This window comes from Pleurodeles waltl, chromosome 6, assembly GCF_031143425.1.
Source record: "Pleurodeles waltl isolate 20211129_DDA chromosome 6, aPleWal1.hap1.20221129, whole genome shotgun sequence".
NCBI classification, from domain to species: domain Eukaryota; kingdom Metazoa; phylum Chordata; class Amphibia; order Caudata; family Salamandridae; genus Pleurodeles; species Pleurodeles waltl.
In genome coordinates this window covers 591,351,780-591,375,601 of record NC_090445.1, presented here as the reverse complement: position 1 = coordinate 591,375,601, position 23,822 = coordinate 591,351,780, and the positions used below count along the sequence as shown (strand labels likewise).

The 23,822-nt window shown below is 45.0% G+C and overlaps 1 protein-coding gene across 1 annotated transcript in view; it reads right to left on the bottom strand.

The window, feature by feature from the left end:
- Positions 1–23,822, bottom strand: part of GRM4 (glutamate metabotropic receptor 4) — a 970,099-nt gene that overhangs the window by 293,837 nt on the left and 652,440 nt on the right. The window contains exons 5-6 of the mRNA XM_069238851.1: positions 14,786–14,940; positions 11,167–11,307 (exon numbers count right to left, since the gene is read on the bottom strand). Of these exons, the coding sequence (XP_069094952.1) occupies positions 11,167–11,307; positions 14,786–14,940 (296 nt within the window). The remainder of the gene's footprint in view (positions 1–11,166; positions 11,308–14,785; positions 14,941–23,822) is intronic.

Here is a 23,822-nt window from a genome sequence, read left to right as displayed (position 1 = left end):
CACCCTTCCTGACACGAGAATTCATGGGATAATGTGTCTGCCTCTTAGATCTGCTCACTTGAAGGTTCACAGTTTCAAATCCTAAATGCACGAGCTCAGCTTTTCATCCTTCCAGTGTCTATACAATTAGTAGTTTTGGATATACTAATGAATCCCGCTATTAACGGCTCACACATAGTCTATAATATGCTTACTAATAATATTAATATTATTATCATTAATAATAATAACAACAACAATAATTATAATACTATTATGTACGCGCTCCAAGAGCTTATAAACAAATCAATTGTGTATAATACAGAAGGGCAGTGCCCTGATCACGTGTATCCAAACAGTGCTTTGTTGTAAAAAAAAGTAGTTTCAATTACCTTGTAATGGCTCGGTGAGTTTAGCACGTGCCACACAGAGCCATTTAACCTACAGGCTGATTGTTCACTTAGTGGCCAAGGAGCTCAATTTTTGTTGCAAGCTCCAATGCCAGATGGAAAGCGTGGTAGGTTAACCTGCCTGCCGCAGATACCTGCGTGCAACCTGGCTGCACTTTCTATCAAGCACTGACACCTTTGTGTACCCTGCCTGTGCTGGGTATCGATCGGTGTGAAATAGCTGAGAGGCATAATCTGCCAGCTATGGAGAGGTCCATGTAAGCAGCAGGTTGCACGTTCCCTGCACAGTAAGACAGCATGCTCCCATTACAGTGAGATAGCATGTTCCCTTTACAGTAAGATAGCATGTTCCCTTTACAGTAAGATAGCATGTTCCGTCACAGTGAAATAGCATGTCTCATCACATTAAGACAGCATGCTCCCATCACAGTGAGATAGCATGTTCGCAATACAGTGAGATAGCATGTTCCATCACAGTAAGATAGCATGTTCCCATCACATTAAGATGGATAGTATGTTCCCATCACAGTAAGATAGCATGTTTGCATCACAGTAAGATGATTGTATGATGGAACCGCGCTTGGGGCAACCACCCATGCCTGAACAACGTGGTCAGAACAACGACTGTGTTGTTTCCACGTATGCCTTTACCACGCATGCCTTCACAACGATTTTTCGTTGTAAAGACATGCCCAGTAAAGGCATGTGTGAAAACGGCATGCGTGGTTGTCGCATGCCACCCCCACCCTAAAAAGAGAAGTACCCCAACCCCCACCTTTAAAAACTACCCTGATACCCCTCACCCACCATGAGCCCTAAAACCGACCCCCACCCCCAAAAATAAAACCCAACCCCTAAAATCAAAAGTACCCCGACCCCCCCACACCCGCCCCTAAAAACAGAAGTACCCCGACCCCACCTTTAAAAACTACCCCGATACCCCCAGCTAGACTGAGCCCTAAAACTGACCCCTACCCCCTAAAATAAAACTACCCAGCCCCTAAAAACAAAATTACCCCAACACTCCCACCCTGCCCCTAAAACCTGACCCTCGCCTGCCCTGAATACAAAATAACCCCAACCCCCCACACCTGCCCCTAAAAACCCGACCCCCCCACTCGCCTAAATACAAATTTACCCCGACCCTCACCCCTAAAACCCACCTTAAATAGAAAACTACCCCAACCCCTCACACCCGCCCCTGATAACACGACCCCACCCACCCTAAATACAAAATGACCCCAACCCCTGCCCCTAAAAATCCGACCCCCCACCTGCCCTGAATACAAAATTACCCCAATCCCCACCTGCCCCTAAAAACCCGACCCCCCACCTGCCCTGAATACAAAATTACCCCAATCCCCACCCACCCTAAAAACCCGACCCACCCTAAATACAAAATTACCCTGACGACCACCCCTTAAAACCTGCCCCTGCCCTAAATACAAAATTACCGCGACCTCCCCACCCCCACCCCTAATAACCTACCCCCCAGCTGCCCTAAATACAAAATTCCCCCAACCATCCACCCGCCCCTAAAAACCAGACGCCCCACTAGCCCTGAAAATACAAAATTACCCCGATCCCCACTCCTTAAAACCCGCCCGCCATAAATACAAAATTACAGCAACCCCCTCACCCCCACCCCTAATAACCTACCCCCACCCCCTAAATACAAAATTACCCCGACCCCCCCGCCCCTAAAAACAAAATAACCACAACCCCCCACCCTGCCCTAAAAACCATAGTACCAACATCCCCACCCCACCCCTTAATGGACCTTCCTTTTTCTCTGCCTTAAACACGCATGTGCGTTGTTCAGCGCATGCATGTTTAAGGCAGAGAAAAAGGCCTACGTTGTTCAGGCAAGCGTTGTTCCGCTTGCGTGAAAAACGCAGGTGTTGTTCCAGACGCGTTGTTCCGGATCTTTCCACTGTAAGATAGCCTGTTCCTATCACAGTAAGATAGATTGCATGTTCCCATCGCAGTGAGATACAATATTCCATCAAAGTAAGATAGCATGTTCCAATAACATTGAGATAGATAGCATGTTCCTATCACAGTAATGAAGCATGTTCCATCACAGTAAGATAGCAGGTTCCATCACAGTAAGATAGCTCCCGTGGTTAACGTGCTTACTGCGAGCTCTAGCTCACCCTGCAATTGACATATCTCTAATGCCCATGAGATCGCTCAGGTAGCAGTGCGACAGCTACGCGGATCTACTTGAAGCCTGTGTGTAACAAGCTTCGATATTAAAACAGAATAAGATCGATGAATTCCTGCCCATCACACTTCACTGCACTTCACCCATTTACTGCTGCGAGGTCGACAAAGTAGTGTATTCACATCTTCATGTGTCTGATACCAGTGGCAGAAGCAGCTCCTCCTCGGGCTGGGACTCATTCCTTTCACTCTTCTCTTCAAGAATGGAAATGCACATACTAATGTATGACACAAAGGATTTGTAAAGAAAAGCAAAGAAGTACAATCCATACAAAAACCCTAGACATTGTTCTTAAAATCAGGACTGTCATCTTTAAGAGGGGCATCTGTGCAGATCCAGGAGGGCTCTTGGCACATTCCGTCCTTATACCCACTAATAACTTAGATTTACAAGGAGAACTGCTTGATCTATCTTGTTGTTCTTTTCTGTCTGTGTTCCTTTATACCCCAAAGAGAAGTGGAATAGAAAGAGAAACAAGCGCACAACAGACTGATTAAACAGCAAGATATTCAGTGTTGTCTAAATTAGAGGAAATGTTGTCTGCAAGGAGAGAGTATGTTTTTTAAACTAGATGGAGCCCCACATACTTTGATTCCCCTCCCCAAATTAGAGTCCCTAAATTATGATAATACAATTTAGGAGGTTAATTATACCTTAAAGTCGGGCTGATGTTTACGGAAACTCTCAACTAAGTAGTGATGTTGATTAATCCTGAATTAATCCTCAATGAATAATTCTGTGGACTATAAAGAGTGACTATATTGGCCGATTTCTTCATCAATAGTGTGTGAAGCAATTGGATTCAAATATTTGTATTGTACTGATTTATCCAGCCGCTGCATTTTGAGTACGTGGAAGCTTCGTATTTTATATTAGATACAACAAGCATAGGAAAATAGTGCGATGTGATGCTGCATAAACACATTGACCGCGTGAACTCGTGTTAGAGACAGAAAAGGAAAAGTACTATACAACAGTTATAAACAGTTTCTAGCAAGACCTGAGGATTAAAGAAAAAAGACATGGTCCCCATGAAGAATGATAAAGCATTCACTTTCTGACTGGGGGGAATTTTGAGTTACAAAAAGGTCAGATTTTGAGGGGTTCATCCTGAGGCAAGTAGCATACATCCATTACCCCAAGGACATTGTGAAGGTTATGCAAGCCTGCATTGCTCTCCTTTGCAATGTTTAACAGTATCGGTGTGTGATCAGTATACAAGAAAAGGCTTTACTCCAGCTCATGATGCAGAGAGGTGAGAATGCACAGAGACATTAAACAATAAAGGTGAGAGCGACCCCGGGCGCTGGCTTCTGAGAGGATGTGAAGGTCCCAAGCACAATCCACAGCGTTCTGTCAGTATGGAAAGATTCCATCCAGTATAGCATCTTAACACCAGTGATGGACTCAGATAGACAGGTAACAAAATTTGATGGAGAGACAGTGTTGAAGGCCACTGTAAAATCAGGGCCGTGACACCACCTTGATCACCTTCAGTGCTCAGTTCGCTGAGCATCAAGGCCAACACTAGTTCAGAGCTGAAACACCAGTTAAACCACTTCCTAAAATGATATGGACCTGGGGCCAGATATACAAAGCTATTTTGTGGTTGTAAAGTGTGAAATTCGCCTTTTGCGACTGCAAAACGGCCTTATTGGATGCACTATCCCTATTTTGCGAATCAGTATCCTGTTACCGACTTCCAAAATAAGAATTGCCACTCTCAAGTAGGAAGGGACATTCCAAGGGGGTCCCTTTCCTAATTGCAACCTGCGGGCCCATGTATGATTGTTTTGTGACCGTGAATGCGGTCGCAAAACAATCACAGTTACCACCAACTTCAAATTGGCCATAACCCATTTGCAAACTGGAAGGGGTTCCTCAGGGACACCTTCGCCTTTGTGAATGTGGGTGCTGACATTTTTTCAGAGTAGGCAGTGATCCCACGGACCACTGCCTACTCTGAAAAAATGGAAAGATAACTTTTAATTTTCGTTTTTTAAATGCATCCCATCTTCCTTTGAGGAAAATGGGATGCATTTAAAAAAGGAAAATTGCTTTATTGAAAAAGCAACCGCAAAGATGGTGGTCTGCTGACCACAGCAGGTCACCATTCCTATGAATGTTCCCATTCACAAATGGGTCGCAACTTGCTTCCTTCCCTCCTGAATATTGATGAGGCATGTCGCTTGCCACCCTCTTGCGGATCACAAACAGTGTGGTTGACACTGTCGTACATTTTGTTTTGCGACTCGAAATTTGTGATTCGCAAAAAAAAAACGCAAATTGCAAGACACAAAACGAAATGGTCATACAACTGGCACAAGGTTATGCCCTACAAAACTTTAAAGCTGGTGGGTAACAGTGTGATTTGAATCAGAGCACTGCAGCTCAAGGGTTATGTTTCAGCAGTGGGTTATGTTTTTTATTGTATAGCCTGCAGGTCATAAATCCCAGCTGTGGCAATGTAGCTCAGTGTGTCATACATTCACTGTAAAGAAGGCCATAATACTTGCCTGGAAAATATTTAAAACCCTCCTTGTTTTAACTCCATCTTCAAAGTCTGATTAAATAATTATCGCGTAGTATTCTTTTTAAGTAATGCCAACATTTCATTTATATATGAAAAGCAATTCATTTTTAGTGTAATATGAATAACCATTACTAATTTAGTTAAACATATAAACTTGCATAAGCCAAATACATTATGTATTATATGCCCTGAAAGGACGAGCGTTTCATCATCAGTCATAAAATACAGCAAATGAACAAAACTTGTCCTCTCACATTCTGCAAGTATAGTCATGTACGATTTATTCCGTTTTCCTTGAAAAGTCTTTTGTTTTCCTTAAAGCTTGAGAAAGTAAATCACGTTCATACCACAATTTATCTATTTGGCAACTTGTGAACCCTTGCCGTGGGCTATATTGTTGTTTCCTTTGAGGAGTTGCTGAGGCAGGAATCAAGTTGTGGAAGAGTGCCGCTCACCTCCATTTGACCTTCAACTCCCGCTCTCTGCTGTGATACTTAGCTAAACGGGACTATTGATTGCCCTTGAGCTGGAGATGGGGTGGTTGGGAAAGGAATTTGCAATCGCTTTCTGCTCTGTAGATCAGCACAGCTAAATATATACGGAATGTCTATGGAGCAATGGCTCTGTAAGCTACACTTCCTGTTGGGTGGCAGAACGTCCACCACACAGACACATGCCTGTGTACTGCCGGGGCAGTCCCAGTTACACTTCCAACATTTAATCCAGATTCCCCAAAATTCCCACTTAATTCTAGCACTGACTCCCAGGACATTTATCAAGAGATCCATGCACAGTCTTGAGTCTAAGAGCTTGTTGAGTCTCCTGACACCGCCTGTATGTGTAGGGTTGTGCGGCATTAAATGTGGTCGCTTAAGTACTTTCACTTTCTGGCCACGAGGTCTGGGCCACCAGGCCTTTTGTTACCTTCCCCTGTCTCCGTCACAACCATCACCATCCTATCCAGACGGGGCAGGGTACAACATACATTTCTCCTCCTTAGTGCGACAGATGGGTTGACCCATCCCAACATAGCATCGCTCAGCAATATCTTTGTGAATTTATCACTCTCTATAATTTTGCCTGCATCTTCTGGAACTACACGTCATAAATGTGTGCATTGGGGGATGGAAGGGACAGGGAAATAGCAGGACAAATAGAAGGCTTCAAAATCTCCTGTCCAGTTGTGCAGGAGCAGATAGTAGATTTACTGCACCTTTGCCAGCAGCCCCTGCCCCTGCCCCTCTTCGCTTGCTGTTCTGCGGAGTCATATTTGCACCTGGTAAAGATGGATGTGGTGCTTGTGGAATCAGTAATCTCAGGCCCGGAAATACCACAACAGATGTAGTTGCTCAGAAAGATAGCCCCTGCGTATGTCACTCCACGCAACTCCTGATAAGGTCTAATATTCGAACCTGTAAAATGGCCTGAGAGATAGATCTACCGTCTTAGCCATCAATTAGTGAAATAGATTTAACTTTGAAGACAACTGCTGTGTAACGCCTGCATGTTTACAAGTTGGATATCTTAAAATCTGTCTTAGTCAGGAGATTTTAAAAGTAGATTAATTTGTGCCTTTTTAAAGTAGAGACCTGCGACTTTATGGTAAGTTCACCATTAAAATCAGCAATGGCGAGGGAGATAAAATGTGCTATTTTGTTGTTATATGCTTTGCACAGCGTAGAGTTCTCCATTACAATTCCAGAGCAATGATTCTTGTTGGGAAAGATCCGGAACAACGCATCCGGAACCACGCCATCGTTGTTCAGGCAAGCGGAACAACGCTTGCCTGAAAAACACAGGACTTTTTCTCTACCTTAACCACGCATGTGCTGAACAACGCACATGCGTGGTTAAGGCAGAGAAAAAGGAAGGTCCATCGGGAGAGGACGTGGTCAGGTAAGTGGGGCTGGGGCAGGGTTGCAGGTAGTTTTTAGGGGTGGGGGCGGGGGATGAAGTAGTTTGGGGTGGTTTTTTGTTTTTTTTGTTTTTTTAAGGGGTGTATACTATGGTTTTTAGGGCGGGGTGGGGGTCAGTGTAATTTTGTATTTAGGGTTAGTGGGGGGTCGGGTTTTTAGGGGCAGGGTGGGGGTCTGGGTAATTTTGTATTTGTGGGGGTGGGGTAGGTATGTTTTAAGGGTGTGTTTTCATGGGTGGGGTCGGGTAATTTTGTATGTATGGTGGGGTCGGTTATTAGGGGTGGGGGGTCGGGGTAATATTGTTTTTAGGACAGGTGGGGGGTGGTTATTAGGGGTGGGGGTTGGGGTAATTTTGGTTTTAGGACGGGGTAGGTTTTAAGGGGTGGGGTACGTTTGTATTTAGGGGTGGGGCTCGGATTTATAGGGGTGGTGTGGGGGGTTGGGGTAATTTTGTATTCAGAGCAGGTAGGGGGGTCGGGTTTTTAGGGGTGGGTGTGGGGTGTTGGGGTAATTTTGTATTCAGGGCAGGTGGGGGGTCGGATTTTTAGGGGCAGAAATGGGGGTTGGGGTAATTTTATATTTAGGGTGGGTGGGGGCTGGTTATTAGGGGTGGGGTGAGGAGGTCAGGGTAATTTTGTGTTTACGGCAGGGACGGGTTTTTAGGGGTGGGGGTCGGGGTAATTTTGTATTTAGGGTGGGTGGGGGGGCGGGATTTTAGGAGTGGGAGGTTGGGGTAGTTTTGTATTCAGGGCAGGCAGGGGGTCGGGTTTTTAGGGGCAGAAGTGGGGTGGTCAGGGTAATTTTGTTTTTGGGGGTTGTGTAGTTTTATTTTTCAGGGTGTGGTCGGTTTTAGGGGTTGGGGTGGTTGGGGGTATCAGGGTAGTTTTAAAATGTGGAGGGTCAGGGTACTTCTGTTTTTAGGGGCAGGAGTGGGGGGTCGGGGTAATTTCGTTTTTAGGGGTTGTTTTTTTTTTTTGGATTGAGGGTCGGTTTTAGGGCTCAGGGTGGTTGGGGGGTATCAGGGTAGTTTAAAGGTGTGGGTTGGGGTACTTCTGTTTTTAGGGGCAGGGGTGGGGGTCGGGGTAATTTTGTTTTTAACTGTTGGGTTGTTTTATTTTTGGGGGTGGGGGTCGGTTTTAGGGCTCAGGGTGGGTCGGGGTTATCGGGGTCGTTTTTAAGAGTGGGGAGGTTGGGGTTCTTCTGTTTTTAGGGTGGGCGGTGGCATGCAACAACCACACATGCCATTTCCACACATGCTTTTACTATGAAAAATCATTGTAAAAGGCAGGCATGGTAAAGGCATGCATGGAAACAACGCGGTCGTTGTTCCGACTGCGCTGTTCAGGTATGCGTGGTTGCCGCATGCGTGGTTCCATCATACAACCATTCCTGTTAGCATTCTGTTATATGCTTCTGCTTCCATCCTGACTTCGCTTGTCATTTCCCATGTCTGCAGCCAGCTACATAGGCGGATCCGTTTAAGACGCAGGACTCTCCGCCCCACCCTTACCGATCGCAGCACGGCCTCCGGCACCAATTATAAATATTCCTCTCCATAAAACTGTACGCCTCATGATGGTTTGCAATAAAAAGGATTGTTGTGAGGTCGCTGGATGCTCCTGGGGCAGCTCACTGCCATGTAATAACATCTCATCTGGTGTCAGCTGGTGCAACCCAGAAATACAGGGAAGATCTGTCCTAAAGCAATGATCGGATCCGCTTATTCACAGAAGCAGGGTTAGACCCAAGACCGATCAACCAATAACCCAATTCCTCACAAGCAGGCTCTCTCTTACGCCCTTCACAACAACTGTATGCGTCAGTCCCAGAAAACTGTCACTGCCAACTCTTCCCCCAACAAATAACTCACACCAATACAACTTTCCCACGATGGCAAACGTCACCACACACAGTGACCATGAACTATTCACAGCCCAACAGCTGTCACCTCAGCAACTCCCACCTCACAATTATGAACCAACCCATGACAATTTCCACTCCAGATAATTCACACCCTAAGCATTGATTATTATGGGAGCTCCAAATCCTGAGAACTCATTATTACTATTATCACTCTAATAATTGTCAATGACCATTTTCACTCCAACAACTGCTACCCAATACCCCATCCTCTGAAAACTCCTCCCAATAAAAAAACTTGTCAGTGACAACTCTCCCCAATGGCAATTCATACCACCGTTTTCAAACAACAACAGCTCGCAGCTGACAACTGTCACTACCAACCCTATGTATGCCAAGACTCAGCCTGACGGTTGTCACCCCCTTACAGTTTCCACTATGTCAGATCTAATTTTGCATAACTATAATCCAAGACAAAGCCTAGTCCTGACAATTCCAAGCCCTGATAGCCCCAAATCATGACATACCCCACTGTGACTGTACCCATCCTGATAAAATCACTATGAACATTTCACACCCTGTCTATCACAAGCAAAAATATTTTCAGAAAAAGCTCATCCCAAATGAGTCTTAACCTTCTAACTCCCACTACTAACACCTTTTCCTATGAAACCTCTGAAACTATCACTCCTAGCAGCTAACCAAGTAACACCTCGATGATGCCCACCCCCAACAACTCCCACTCAACAAATCCCATCCCTGAAATCTCCAACTGCCAACAAATCCGACTGCCTTTGAGGTGGTCTCATTGAAGCCTATGATAAGGTCCTTGACAAGGCAGTAATGATGTCAGGGACTGGGCATCAAAGCAGTCCCAGTGAGGACAGTGAGCTCACAAGTCGACCAGTAAGGAAATCACTGAGGTGTTAAAGTCCTCATAATAAGTAACACATCCACATCATTTGTTTCCAAGGACCATGAAAGCATACTGTTTTTGTCTACAGGAGATTGCCCTGTCCAAGGCTGTGTTGCAACTGTTTTTTCTACAGGAGATTGCCCTGTCCAAGGTAGTGCTGCCAACTGATTTGTCTATAGGAGATTGCCCTGTTCAAAGCTGTGTTGACATGAATTTGCTCCAGTTTCAATCATATGCCCATTTAACAGTTAACTGATGCTAGGAACCTCTCTGCCATTCATCCATATTAAAGACTAAGGGGGTCATTATGATCCCCAGCGGTTCAGACCACCATGCCGGTGGCGGGTGAAAAGACCGCCACCGGCATGGCAGTCTGAAACGCCATATAAACAACACATGGAGGGCCAGGCTGCCGCCGACAGGAAGCCTGACGGTGGAGGAAATCATCACCCGACAGGGCAGCGCTGCTGCCCCTCGGATAATGATCCCTTTTTGCACCAGCCATTCCCTGATGGGTTCCCCCGCCAGGGAAAGGCTGGTGGAAGGGGTGCTCCGGGGCCCCCTGCGGGCCCCTGCACTGCCCATGCATTTTGCAAGGGCAGTGCAGGGGCCCATGGGCAGTGCCCCATTGCGCAGGTCACTGCCGATTTACGGGCAGTGATCTGCGCGATGGGTGCAGCTGCACCCGCCGCAGAGAGGAATTGACAGGAGCTGCCGGCAATGTCCCGGCCATACATTCTGGTGGGCCGGTGGGGGGAAACAATGTTTCCGCCCGCTGACCCAGCAGAATGTTCTTTATGCGGCCGGCAGGGTCCCAGGGGGGCTGGCGGTCAGTAGAATAACCGTCAGCATGAACACGCCGGTAAACACCGCCATGTTCATAATGAGGGCCTAAGTCCAGACTCATAGCTGCCACAACTATATCCAGTGGACTCCATTTTGCATATACCAAAGGAAAACCCAGATACCTGATCAATCGTATGGTATCTAGGACATTGCCGCTTTGGTAACAGATATTTGGGATTGGAAATTAACTCTGGTCTACTGTTGGTCTTTTGTGAAATCAATTGCGAACCTGACTTTTGGCAGAATGCCAAACCTTTTGTGTTTTCAAACCGGATTTAGGTAGTCTCATCTACTAGTTTCTTTCACAGACATGACATTAAGGAACACTATCATATTTCTCATTGGGGAAGATTGGGTTCCTGCTGTTAGTGTGACTATGGTTTGAAAGTTGAATGCATTGTACCCAGGCTGGCTGAAATATTAGATATCTCCCAAAGCCTCCGTTGAAGTCTCTTTGACAACTATGAGGTGCCACTTACTTGTGCACTTCTTGATGTTGCTTCCTTTCTTCAGTGCATGGCGACTCAGCTTACAGTGAAAGTTATCCTCCCAGAACTCTGCAAACCAGATGTTCCGCCTGTTATTGTCCAGCGTCCGGCTTGTAAAATATCGATCAAAACCTGCCAATGATAAAAATTAGAAGGAACCTAAGGGAAAACTATATATCACAAATGGTCAACTACAGTGGTGACTAGTGAAACTGGAAACCCTTGGTCCTCTCTAAGATATTTCTACAGAAACACTGAAATAATCAAACATAACTATCGTTGAGGGTCTTCAGGGAAGCAAGAGGGCATATTACAAGAGAAACTAAATAAACATGCACAGCTAGTAGTGTTCAGAAATAAGAGAAGAACCTGCAAGTATCCCTGAGATCTGTACCAACGTCTGCTAACATAGCTCAGTGGGTGCAACAGTTTCAGCTGAGAGGAATTAATTTGTTATCTGCAGGTCAGAAGGTTGAATCCAGGACTTAAATTTAGTGAATTTAAGAAATGTGGGGCTCCTGTTCTTATCTTTTTGTAAGTCAATGCTCCTCTCCTAAAATATTCAATTCAGTTTCTATTCATCGGTTCATGTGGCATTATGTTGAATGTGTGTTATATATCACATTATTGGCCCTTGGAGAGAGGAGCGGTGATAGTAAATTTGACAGACTATCAAAGGAGTTAGCAAAGGATCAGGTGGATTTTCAGAGCTAGATGGAAGCTAAAGTGCCATCAACATACAATGTGACAGGAGTTGATTTGTTGAATCCAGGTTAAGGGGTCATTACGACTTTGGCGAATGGAAAAGCCTGTCTGCCGAAGTCCTGATGGGCAGGTTGCCGCCAGTGGAGCAGCCTTCCCGAGTGGCCCCATTAAGAGCTTTCCACTGGGTCCCTCAACAGGCCCAGCGGGAAATGGGCAATAGCTCATAATAGAGCCAGCAGCAATGCTGTTGTGGGTAGGGGGCACCAGCACCCATCGTGATGTTTAAAGTCTGCAAAGCAGACAGTGAACATCGAGATGGGGCTGGCCAGGGGGCCCATGCACTGCCCATGTCAAGTGCCTGGGCAGTGCAGGGGCCCCCTGGGGCCCCCTGCACCCTGTCTCTGCCAGCCTTTACATTGCAGGGCTACCGCCATGTATTCGCTGGTGAAGAAGGGACTCGTAATCCCCAGGGCAGCGCTGCTTCGAGCACTGCCCTGGCGGATTAGGACTGCCAGCACAGCCAACACCACCAGCTCCTCCTGTGGAGGAAAACTGGTAGTGCTGGCGGTCTGACCGTGGCACAACCACCACAGTCGTAATGTGGCTGTCAGACTGCCAGAATGGCAGCAGTCCGACCGCCCCCACGGCCCTGGTGGTCTTAAGACCGCCAGGGTCGTAATGAGGCCCTAAGTCTCACTGTTTTATCCAGATTTGTGATCAATGCAATAAGCCAGCCATAAATGTTAAAGTATAAAAAAGGATTCTAAATGGGGACGTCTGTATAGAGGAGGGAGGTAATAGGGTACTCCAGGGCCCATTAAATGGGAAAGAGGTGTTGTTTAAGTTCCCTTGTGCGCACTGGTCGAAGGCAAAAGCAGTGCCCGGCTGCACCAATGAGGACATCTGCAGCCATTTCTACAGACACATTCTGGCAAAGTGCTCAGTGACAGGGAGTCCTTCTTTCCAAGAGATTGACTAAACAGAGAACAGCGAGACAGATGAGCACTTAGTAAAATGCCAGTGTCATAATATCAGGGTGAGTCAGGAATGGGTATTAATTACAAATGGAGGAAACAGACAGTAAATGACTCCAAAAGTTACATTAAGCCTGGGAATGGCCAGCGAACAGAAAGTCACACAGGTCCTATGGGCACCTGCCACTTCTCTCAGAGTCACTCTGTGCCAGTCCCAGCTTGGTTCAAAAGGCATCTGTGAGAAGCAGGCAGAATCAGAGCCAAGCCGGTTATTGGCATGATGGAATGGATCCACTTCTCTCTAATAGGCGCAGCTTGGACAAAAAATCTTGCTGTGACTGTTAGAATGAGATATAATATTATTTTTTGTGAGCCATATGGCAATAGCAATTGCTATTCATGTAGTTGTTATACCGAGCCGCATCCCTTTGATTGGTGCAGTAGGATGGAGCCCTCCCGCTGACTGTCACTGTAGACACTATTTCCATTTCGGTCTATGACGCAATGAGACAGACTCTCTATGACAGGAACAGTGAGACATGTTCCTCTCTCGGTGATTGGCACAATGGGATGTGTTCCCCTTTCGGTGATTGGCACAATAAAGTGGATCACTATCCCTGAGTAAGCTATGGAGAACAAGCTTCCTCCGCAATACCATCTTACCAGAGGGGCAGCTTTAAACAGTGCTCAAAGCGATGACAGAAAAGAGGAATCATTAACATCTCTGATCTGACAGGGCACGAGGGATGGGCTGTCACCAGCCAGAGATAAGTGCTCGGCAGAGAAGACCTGTGTTCGCAAAGAAGCTGGCAGCAAGAGGCACTGGTGGCAGCGCCGCGAGGAGACATTCTGAAGATAAGTGACCTTCACAGAGCTCTGTGATTAAAAGCAATGCAAGAGGGGAGCAAGGAGAGAACACAAGAGAACAGTGAAACCCGGAAGACAGGAGAAGAGAAGAGAAGAGAAGAGAAGAGAAGAGAAGAGAAGAGAAGAGAAGAGAAGAGAAGAGAAGAGAAGAGAAGAGAAGAGAAGAGACAAGACTGTCGTATAGCAAAAAAAGAAATTAGAGGAAACGAAATAAGATGGGAACAAAGGAAGAGATGATCGGGTATTGTAAATTAAATAATGTAATAGGAAGGAACAGTCTGAGTTGGAATCATTTGCAGAGCTGGGACAATATTAATGAGTGGGATAATATGCAAAAGCCAGATAATATAATGAACAATAGGAGGAGATGGGATAATATGGATAGATGGGTGACATGAGAAGAAAAAGTATTGAGTGATGGACGAGCATGAGAAGATGGGGCAATATAAATGTGCATAATTTTCAGGGATGGGTTAATAACAGTAGATAGCATGAAGACTGTGCTGTAACACAACTAGATATTTAGATACACTAGATAATGAGACATTTTATGGGGGTCATATTGTATATTGATGTAGAGCAATAAGGTGACAGTCAACAAAGCGAGGAAACGAGATAATAAAAGGAAGTAATACTGTACAAGGAGATGAGGTATTATGAGCAGATGGCATTTTATGATGTGACACAGTTAACAACATAAGATGGGTTAATAATAGGAAATGTGACATTATAAAGAGGTGACTGGCCCAGGTATATCAGAATAATTTAAAGAAAAACAGAAATAGGGGAAAGAAATAAAATAACAAATAACAAAAATGCATAAAAAGAAAATGGAAATATGAAGGAATGATCTAAACGGTCTAGTTAACTTGTGTAGAATTCAAGAAATAAGAACAAAGATGAGAAATTACAGCAAGAATTACTGAGAATAAAAACAGTGAGAAAGGGGATGACAACAAAAGGAGATACTTTGACAAAACAGAGAACACACAAAAAAAGAAGATATAAAAGCAGAAACAAGGCAAGTAAAAGTAGGGCTGCAGAAAGCCGGGCAGCCGTCTTACCGATAACGGAAACCCTCTTAGGAAGGATGGTGACAGATCCCTCAGCCACATCCTCTTGGTGCAAAACAGGGGAGATCTTGGACCCCCAACTGTCCGAACCCACCCATACGAAGTGACCAGTCTGATTGGCCTTCTTTGCTGCCACCAGTACTTTCCTGCAGAAAAGAAATGAAGTTCCAGATTAGAAAATATAACCTTGTCAAGGGTATGGCAGAGACAGTAAGGGCACAGGCAGAGGGAGGATTTGAAACCACATTATAAGACAGTAGTCTTTTACAGCCACAGAAGCATGTGTCTACACACCCAAGTAGATGCTTGAGAGAGGAAGGGGAAGCCCAAAGCACTTATGCGGATACAGAAGATCTTAGTGAGATTCACATTGCCTAAGATCTCCCGAACTATATGGAGGAAGCCAAAGCCAAAATCTCAATGTTCTTGAATACACACTGCCTGCCCTTGTGGACAGATGTTTTTATTAGCTCTAGTTGTCAGCACTGGACTGTATAAGTCCAAATAAAAACATCAAGGGGTATTCTTATAGTTATAATATATATATATATATATATATATATATATATATATATATATATATATATATATATATGCGCTTTTTATATAGAAACTAGGTCCTAACTATAACTATCTAGTGGCAGCCGGCACTAGCTAGTTATAGTTAGGACCTAGTTTCTATATAAAAGCATTTTTATTTTTCTTCCCTATATCTTTGGTGCCGCATGACGAATCTTCCTGAAAAAAATTTCCAGTCCCGTCAGCTGCTGCCCAGAAAGCTTCAGAGTGATCCGTTCAGGGGTGGCGAGAAAAATGCAGGGTCCCAAAACACATTTTCCCCATTCATTTTTCAATAGGGATTACGAACAGTTATAGCGCAATAACGACTTGACGGAATTACACCAAATTTGGCAGGAAGTTAGGTCCTGGTGCAGAAAGAGTGCTTTTTTGTTTTGATGTAATTCTGTTCAGTAGTTTTAGGGAAATTAAAGAAAATCCAAATTTGAATATCTAGGGATATGAAGGATTCGCGACCCCTCCTGATCTCTGATTCAACAACAGAAGTCGTTGAAGTGTTGTCAGCCATCTTGGGACTCAGCTGAAGCTGAGTCGCAAAAGAGAGTAAAAAACAAAACATTATAGGGGCTAGGGTACAAACACCTTGACACCTTAGCTCTGGTGGTGCACCCCCCACCCCTCCCTGGGCTAAAAAGCACTTAAAAAATTTTTTACTTGGGAAGTTGCAAGGATCCGTGGATCCACCGTAAAATCAAAAAAACTAAAGAAATGAAAGGTGGGCTCCTGCACTTCGTTACTATAATGCCCCTGAGTGGGCCAAGTCTTTGGGGCTTTTGTACAAAAAATGCACCACCACCTCCCCGGGGCTTATTAGTTTTATGGGAGGGAGACTGCATGCCCCCTTTGTTGCCCTCTGGACCACCACCTTCCCATGGCAGTTATCTAATGTGGGGGGTGTGCTTCTTGGCCCTCTCCCACTGTCCTGGGAACCAACCCGCCCCCTAGGGAAAAATGCAATTTATTTGCAGGGGCCACGCAGCCTTCCCACCCCCGCAGACCACCACTACCCGGGCAAAATATTTAAAATGAGAAAAGGGTTCCCTTTGGGACTCCTGCACCTTGGGGATCACGATCCCTGGGGCTATGTCCAAATTGGAGGGGGCCACGCAGCCCCCCCTCTTGGACCCACAGATGGCTCTGGGGACCACCACCCACCAGGGCCAGCTCCTACTATGTCCCGGAATACCCAACCCCGGGATATAGCTGTTTGCTGCAGCCAAGCCACAGCAAACACTTCGGGTTTTGACAAAGGTCCCGCTGTCAAAATCCGAAGCTTTTATCTGTGTCCCCTGGCCTTGTGCAGGGAACAGGGATGAAATGCATCAGCAAGCACGGAGGTGCCGTCAAAGAACCTCTATGGTTGCTGAAGCAATGGCACTGCAACGGAAGCCTTAAAGTTTCCCCGCTGTGCCAGGATGCCGGTAAGGGCTTTTTTAAAAAAAAAATTAATAAATAAATAAATATTTGAAGGCTGACTTGCAGTCCCAGATAGCCCATAAAGGGCTACAAAAAAAAACAAAAAACACACACCTCAGCTGGACTCATTTCCCTTTTTCTTTTTTTTTTCTTTTTTATAATATAAAAAATTATTATAGTTTTTGAAAAATCAAAAATATTTTTTTTATTTTAAATCAAACACAAATATCTCATTCTAAGTATATGATATATTAAAGCCTAAAAAACTCAACTTTCCTCTCATTTTCCTTCTCTCTATCTCTCTTTCAATCAATTTCCCCCAGTTACACACCCACTCAGACACTTACGCACCCACTCACAGACCCACTCAGACACTCACGCACCCACTCACAGACTCACTCAGACACTCACGCACACACTCACAAACCCACTGGCACCCTCATGCACCCACTCACAGACCCCTGCACACACTAACGCACCCACTAAAACACTGATGTATGCACTCTCACACCCAGATAGGCAATCTGACACCCACTCTCACTCCCAGATACACCCTATCACGCCTATTCTCACACCCAGAGAAGCTGTGGCCAACTTCCGCCACACATGGCCAATGGGCTGTGCACAGCATGGGTTTGGGTGGTTAGGGGGTAATCGTCTCAGGGTCTGGCTGCAGGCCACGTCTTGCGGGCTACCCCCTTGCACATGGGTGAAGGCCGTGCACAGTGCAAGGTTGGGTGCTTATAGGGGGTTGATGGCCATGAATGGTGGAGGTTGGAGTGAAATTACTATTCATTAAAGAAAAACATAGAAATTCACTGAGAAACCCAAAGGTTACAGGGACACTATAGTTAGGAAACAGAATTAATAAAAAACATACAAATTCACTTAAAAAAACAAAGGTTACAGGGATGTTATAGTTAGGCTCACATTTTAAACATAGCAAACCATAGAAATTCACCAGTTATAGTTATAGTTATCTCAAGTTACTATAATTTGTGCCGTAAGGTAACTATAACTCGAGCCTTCGCCATGCACTTCTAATTACCCCACAAATTACGCCACCCATGACATCTTTGGTAGCATCATTGATAATATCAATTTAATATTTGCAGTAAAAGTTTTAAAGAAAAAAAACTGTGCATGGCGGGGGTGCAGTTATAGTTACCTTAGGGCACGAGTTATACCCACAGGAGCTGGTTTCGTAACTACCATCCATCCATCCATTTAGTAATGGTTTGGCATTATGTCTATTTGGCGTGCCATTATTTTTGGTTAGCAACGGTTCTGGTAGCACCGCAATTCACTCCATATCCAATTGCCACAACTTCACTGCTGAACTGCTTTCAGGAGGGTGCTTCCATCGTGACTGTGGCCTTCATGTTATATATACACAAACTGAAATAAATACGAGTTCCATATAGCAACCGAGATGAAATTCAAGTATCTCCATTGTGGTTCAGTAGATGTCCGAGAACTTAAATGTGCGCAGTTGCTTCCTGTAGAAAACATTCGTAACTGGCAACATGTTTTTCACCACAGTAATACACAAACTGAGACCCAGCTGCCCTCTCCTGCCTTTTCGAACTTTTTAAAACGTTTTTCTTACCTAAACCATAACCTATTTAGTTAACTTTCTGCAGCTTTTAAAAATGGAAGAGACCCTAGAGGAGTACAGGTAAATGCAACATTTCCATTTCCAGTTTTGCTGGTGTTCATGTCTACAGACGGCTTCTGATGTTACTTCTTGTAAAAGTTGCATGCAATTAAAAAAATGAATGCTAGTAAATCAGATGCTAGAAAGAAAAGTAAAAATATTGCACATAGAAGCCGTTTTTGATTAAGTGCCACAGAAGTTAAATATTTGCAGTATGAAAAAGCAGACCTTCCCCATGAAACATAGTTGGAAAGGAACCTACAAGACACCTACTATGTAATACCGAACATTGTAAACTACTCTACAACTCACAATCAAGCTCCAAATCCAGGAGAGGGAGGATTCCCTCATCTGTCTCAATGAAAACCACAAGTCTGCCCTGTTTTATCCTTGTCTATTGGCAGCATGCAACAGACCACTGCTTTCCAACATGAATCCTTTAAAAGGTTTCCATCAATGCTCTGCAACCAGAGTCCACGAGAAAGCGAAGGTTTGTGTAATGGAACTGCTCAGGGAGAATGCTAGAGAGTTGGCAGGGTGTTGTCTAAGCTGCCAAAGTGAGGTACAACTGAGCTCCCACTAAGTGCTAACAGTTTCTGTAATTTTACAATTGGCTCACGCGTGGTAGCTGAGATCAAGTAATAAGGCCTTTCTAAGAGAAAGTGTGTATGTTATATGTCCAACAACTAATCAAAAAACACTACAGCAGAGGCTTTCTTTTAAGGATGGATTGTTATCACAATGCACTGAAGCCTGTAGGTAGGTATTGTGTTACAAGGAATCTCACAAATTACAGTAATTGGCAAGAGTTTGGTGTTGGTGATACACCCAAACAAACCATGTGGCTAAAAGAAATGCATTGCAATAATCCGTAGTAGACTCTATTAGAAGGGGCATTATACTGTTTTGGCATCTGTGATTTTATTTTTTATTTTATTATAGTATACCAGACGATTGCCTTGTGTGAGAGCTGATGATCAACACAGTAGGTCTGATTGTTTGCTATGAAATGTTACATGAAAGGAAGAAGGTCCTACCTATGCATTGGGTAATGCATAGGTTAAAGTCAATAGGATGGATTATCACACTGTAACAAAGCCTACAGATAGGTATTTTGTTTCACGGAATGCCACAGATTACTGTAGTGGCAAGGGTTTTGGTGATGGTCACCCCCTCAGAGAAAGTGCGGGTTTTGAAGATTTGCATTGTGAGAATCCATGTTAGGCCCTCTTAGAATAGATAGCATATTGGCTGAAGGGCATACTCTTACATCGGGAATCCTCTTACTTCGCTCCTAAAGCATGGAATGGCCTTCCGCTTAATATCAGAGACTCCTACTCTTTCTTTGAGTTCTGCACTGAGCTGAAGAGCTGATTTTCAAATACGCAACCACTGTAAGCAGGGCTAAGCACATATACCTGCTCAGTGCTAGGATACCCTTGTAGGTGAAATACACATAACAACTGTAAATAATGAAAAGTTGTAAATCAAATTACTTTCAAAGAAAAAAATGTAATCAGACAAGTTATGTCTTATATGGGCAAAAATGTAAAATTGCTATTGCAAAACTAAACATAATAATTAAGAATAAAACTCAGCCAAAAAAAGGCCAGGTTATTCTTAAGTTTTATATAATTGTCTCATTGGTACTCCAGTTTAAAGAAGTTGAATGGTCAAAGCAAAATACTTGAGGCACTTGGTGGGGCACAGCAGCACAATGACAATGTCACAATTCAAGTGACTCCTGTTTTACTTTACTTGAATGTAAAGAGATTCATGTGAAGCAGCAAGTCAGATTATGAGGAGTGGGTGGTTAAAACAGGAATGACAACAGGTGTAGGCGGCTTAGTAATACCGGGTTACTGGCAATGTTGTGTAGAATTATTCAACTGAATGGTGGTACTCCAAACAGATGCATATTTGTTGAGATTTACTTCACTTAAATTGCTTTCCAACATTGACAACCTCTGCAGTTCAACATATTGTTTTTTAAAAGATTAGTTGAAAAGTTCTCTGGAAAAGTTAAGATTTTATTCAGGGACAGTTTCTTCCAGGAACAGATTCTTTCTGGGTCGCTTCTGGTTCTAGGCTAGGGTAAATCCCTCTTAGAAAGGGCAGCACCTTCCAGCAGGCAAGTTTGTTTCACCATCTTGGAGCAAGTTCAACTAATGGGCAGCCTTTCTTTTGCATGATAGCCCTAGAAAACATAAACCTGGTCCTCCCAGCATTAGAGAAGAGTGCATAAGGCGGCAGACCTTTGCAAACACAGTTGAAAGCAAACTCCCCCCTAAACTCTGAAAAAGAGTCAGAAAGGGTTCTCTGCAGGTGCACAGGGACGTCCACTGTTATCTATAGGTCCCAGGCAGGCTCTGTTCATGCAGTGATTGATTAAAACGGTGTGTTTTGTAGGCTAAATCAATTTACTCTATATGGTAATTCTTAAATGAATCCTAATAAAACACCTCTCTTGCACCTCCCATATTTTCAAAAAGCGTGATGTAAGTCTTGTTCTAGGAATGTGTTTTGTGACATTAAGGCCCTCATCCTGACCTTGGCGGGCGGCAGAGGCCGCCCGCCAAAGTCCCGCCGTCAGGTTACCGTTCCGCGGTCGAAAGACCGCGGCGGTAATTCTGACATTCCCGCTGGGCTGGCGGGCGGCCGCCTTCAGGCCGCCCGCCAGCCCAGCGGGAAAGAGGCTTCCACGATGAAGCCGGCTCGGAATCGAGCCGGCGGAGTGGAAGCTGTGCGACGGGTGCAGTTGCACCCGTCGCGTATTTCACTGTCTGCGCAGCAGACAGTGAAATACATTTAGGGGCCCTCTTACGGGGGCCCCTGCAGTGCCCATGCCAGTGGCATGGGCACTGCAGGGGCCCCCAGGGGCCCCGCGACCCCCCATACCGCCATCCGGTTCACGGCGGGCGGACCGCCGGGAACTGGATGGCGGTAGGGGGGGTCGGAATCCCCTCGGCGGCGCAGCAAGCTGCGCCGCCTTGGAGGATTCCAAGGGGCAGCGGAAAACCGGCGGGAGACCGCCGGTTTTCCTGCACTGACCGCGGCCAAAGCGCCGCGGTCAGAATGCCCTGCGGGGCACCGCCGGTCTGTCGGCGGTGCTCCCGCCGACCCTGGCCCCGGCGGTCTAAGACCGCCGGGGTTAGAATCACCCCCTAAATCATTTGAAGAGTTCCATACAACTAAGTCCAGGAGTGGAACCATGTGCAGAGTTTTGTTGAACACTCCCATTCTTTCAAGATTTAACCATGCCCTATGCACTTCATCTCCTTGAACTGCAGAAAAAAAACAGTTCCCTTAGGCAACACATGAGCTGGGGGTTTCTCAGGGAAATAACAACAGAAAGCCTTCATGGATCTGTACCATGAAAATAGAGGAGGGTTATAGAAACCATTTGCTCACAGATGTGTTAATGACTAGCCGTGACCAGCCCCTTCCAGCAGCATAGCAGGCACCAATTGTGAAGGGAGGGTGATTTGTGACATATATGTGTATGCTGCTGGAATGCAGAGTGTTGGAAACTACTACAATTTGTGTGGTATTCCTCAGATTGTTGCCATCAGTACCCTATTTTTGCTTAACCCATTTTTGTTGGTGTTTGGACTCTAACCTTGCCCCTGCTAGTCCGTAGAAAAGTGCTTATGCTCTTGCTTTTAAAACATACATACAAAATATACCTGATTGGTACATTTACTTTACTTATAAGTCCCTAGAAAAGATATTATGTGTAACCAGGGCCTGAAAAATAGATACTACAAGAGGATTTCAGCATTCAATGTGCCAACCTCTAAAGTTGCACTCTAAAACATGTCTCAGGCCTGCCCCTGCACCCGTTAGTGCTGTTTTAAACTGCTATCTCAATCTGGAAAAATAAACGTTATGCCATACCTAAACGTTCTTCCTTAATATATAGGAGACACCTCTAAAGTAGGGCCTGAAAGCTCATAGGGCAGGATGCATAGTAGGTAAAGCGGAGGACATGTATATTTAATATTTTACGTGTCTTGGCAGTGAAAAACCTCCAATGTCATTTTTTGCTGGGGCAAAGCTGGCTTAGGTAATTGTGCCTACTACCCATCCTGAAGTACAGGGCATCAACCAGGATGTGCCAGCCATCTGTGTCATAGGTTTTTCTTTCATTCTGACTCCAGTTGTAACCCATCTCTGTGCACTCAGCCTGAGGCCTCGGTATCCAGTGTTTCTTGGCTGTCCTTTTTTTTCCTTTTCTCTTGAGGGTTCCTGGTCAGGGGTTGCCTGTTGGTGGTTGATGCGTACTTGCAGAGGGTGTGACCTAATCAGCCCCAGCATCTTTTCATGATTTTTTCATGAGCAGGAAGTTGGAAAGTCTGTTGCCCAAGGTCGTTGTTGCTGATGTTGTTTGGCCAGTGGATTTGGAGGATTTTCCTCAGACAGATGTTCCTGAAGGCCTGGACTTTGACGGTGGTGGTCACTGTTGTCCTTCATGTTTCTGCTCAATACAGAAGAACTGATTTTATGCTGGTGTTTAAAAGACTGATCTTGGTTTGCAGCATAAGGTCCTTGGAGCTCCAGATCTTCGTTAGCTGAATGCAGGAAACCCTTACTTTACTGATGCTTGCCTTGACGTTCGTGTTTGTGCCATCCTGCTTGTCTATCACACTGCTAAGGCAAGTGAAGGACTCAACCTCTTCCAGTGCATTGCCTGCAAGAGTTATTGCAGTTGTGCTGGCTGTGTTAGCCTACAGGCTCTTGGTTTTTCCCCTGTGGATGTCAATGTCAAGTAATGCCTATTGTGGCTGGCACATTTTTAAACTTCTCTTGCATTTGCAGGTGTGGGAGAGTAGAGCCACGTCATCTACAAAGTCCAGGTTATTGAGCTACGTCCAAGATGTCCACTAGATCCTATTTCTTCTACGTGCTATGGCTGTGTTCATGATCCAGTATATGGCCAACAAGAGAAAACAACCCTGGCAGACTCCGGTCCTCACGTATAAGGCTTCAATGAGTTGTTCTCCATGGATTATCTTTCGGGTCATTCCCTTGTAAGAGTTCCTGATAATTCATAAGAGTTTCTCTGGCACACCATAATGGTGGAAGAGTTTCCTATGGGTCCCTCTGTCCACACTATTGAATGCCTTCTCAAAGTTGATGAAGTTGAACCAAAGGGGGGTAGTTCTATTCCATCTGCCGCTCAAGGATGCTGTGTAGTGTTGCAATCTGGTTTGTGCAGGATCTGTCTTTGTGGAAGCCAGCTTGCAGTTTGAGCAACTGGGTGTTGCCTTGTTCCTTCATTCTGTTTAAGATGACTCTGTTGAACACTTTGCCTGGGGTTGATAGAAGAATTATCCCTCTGTAGTTTGTGCAGTTACTCAGGTCAGCTGACTTAGT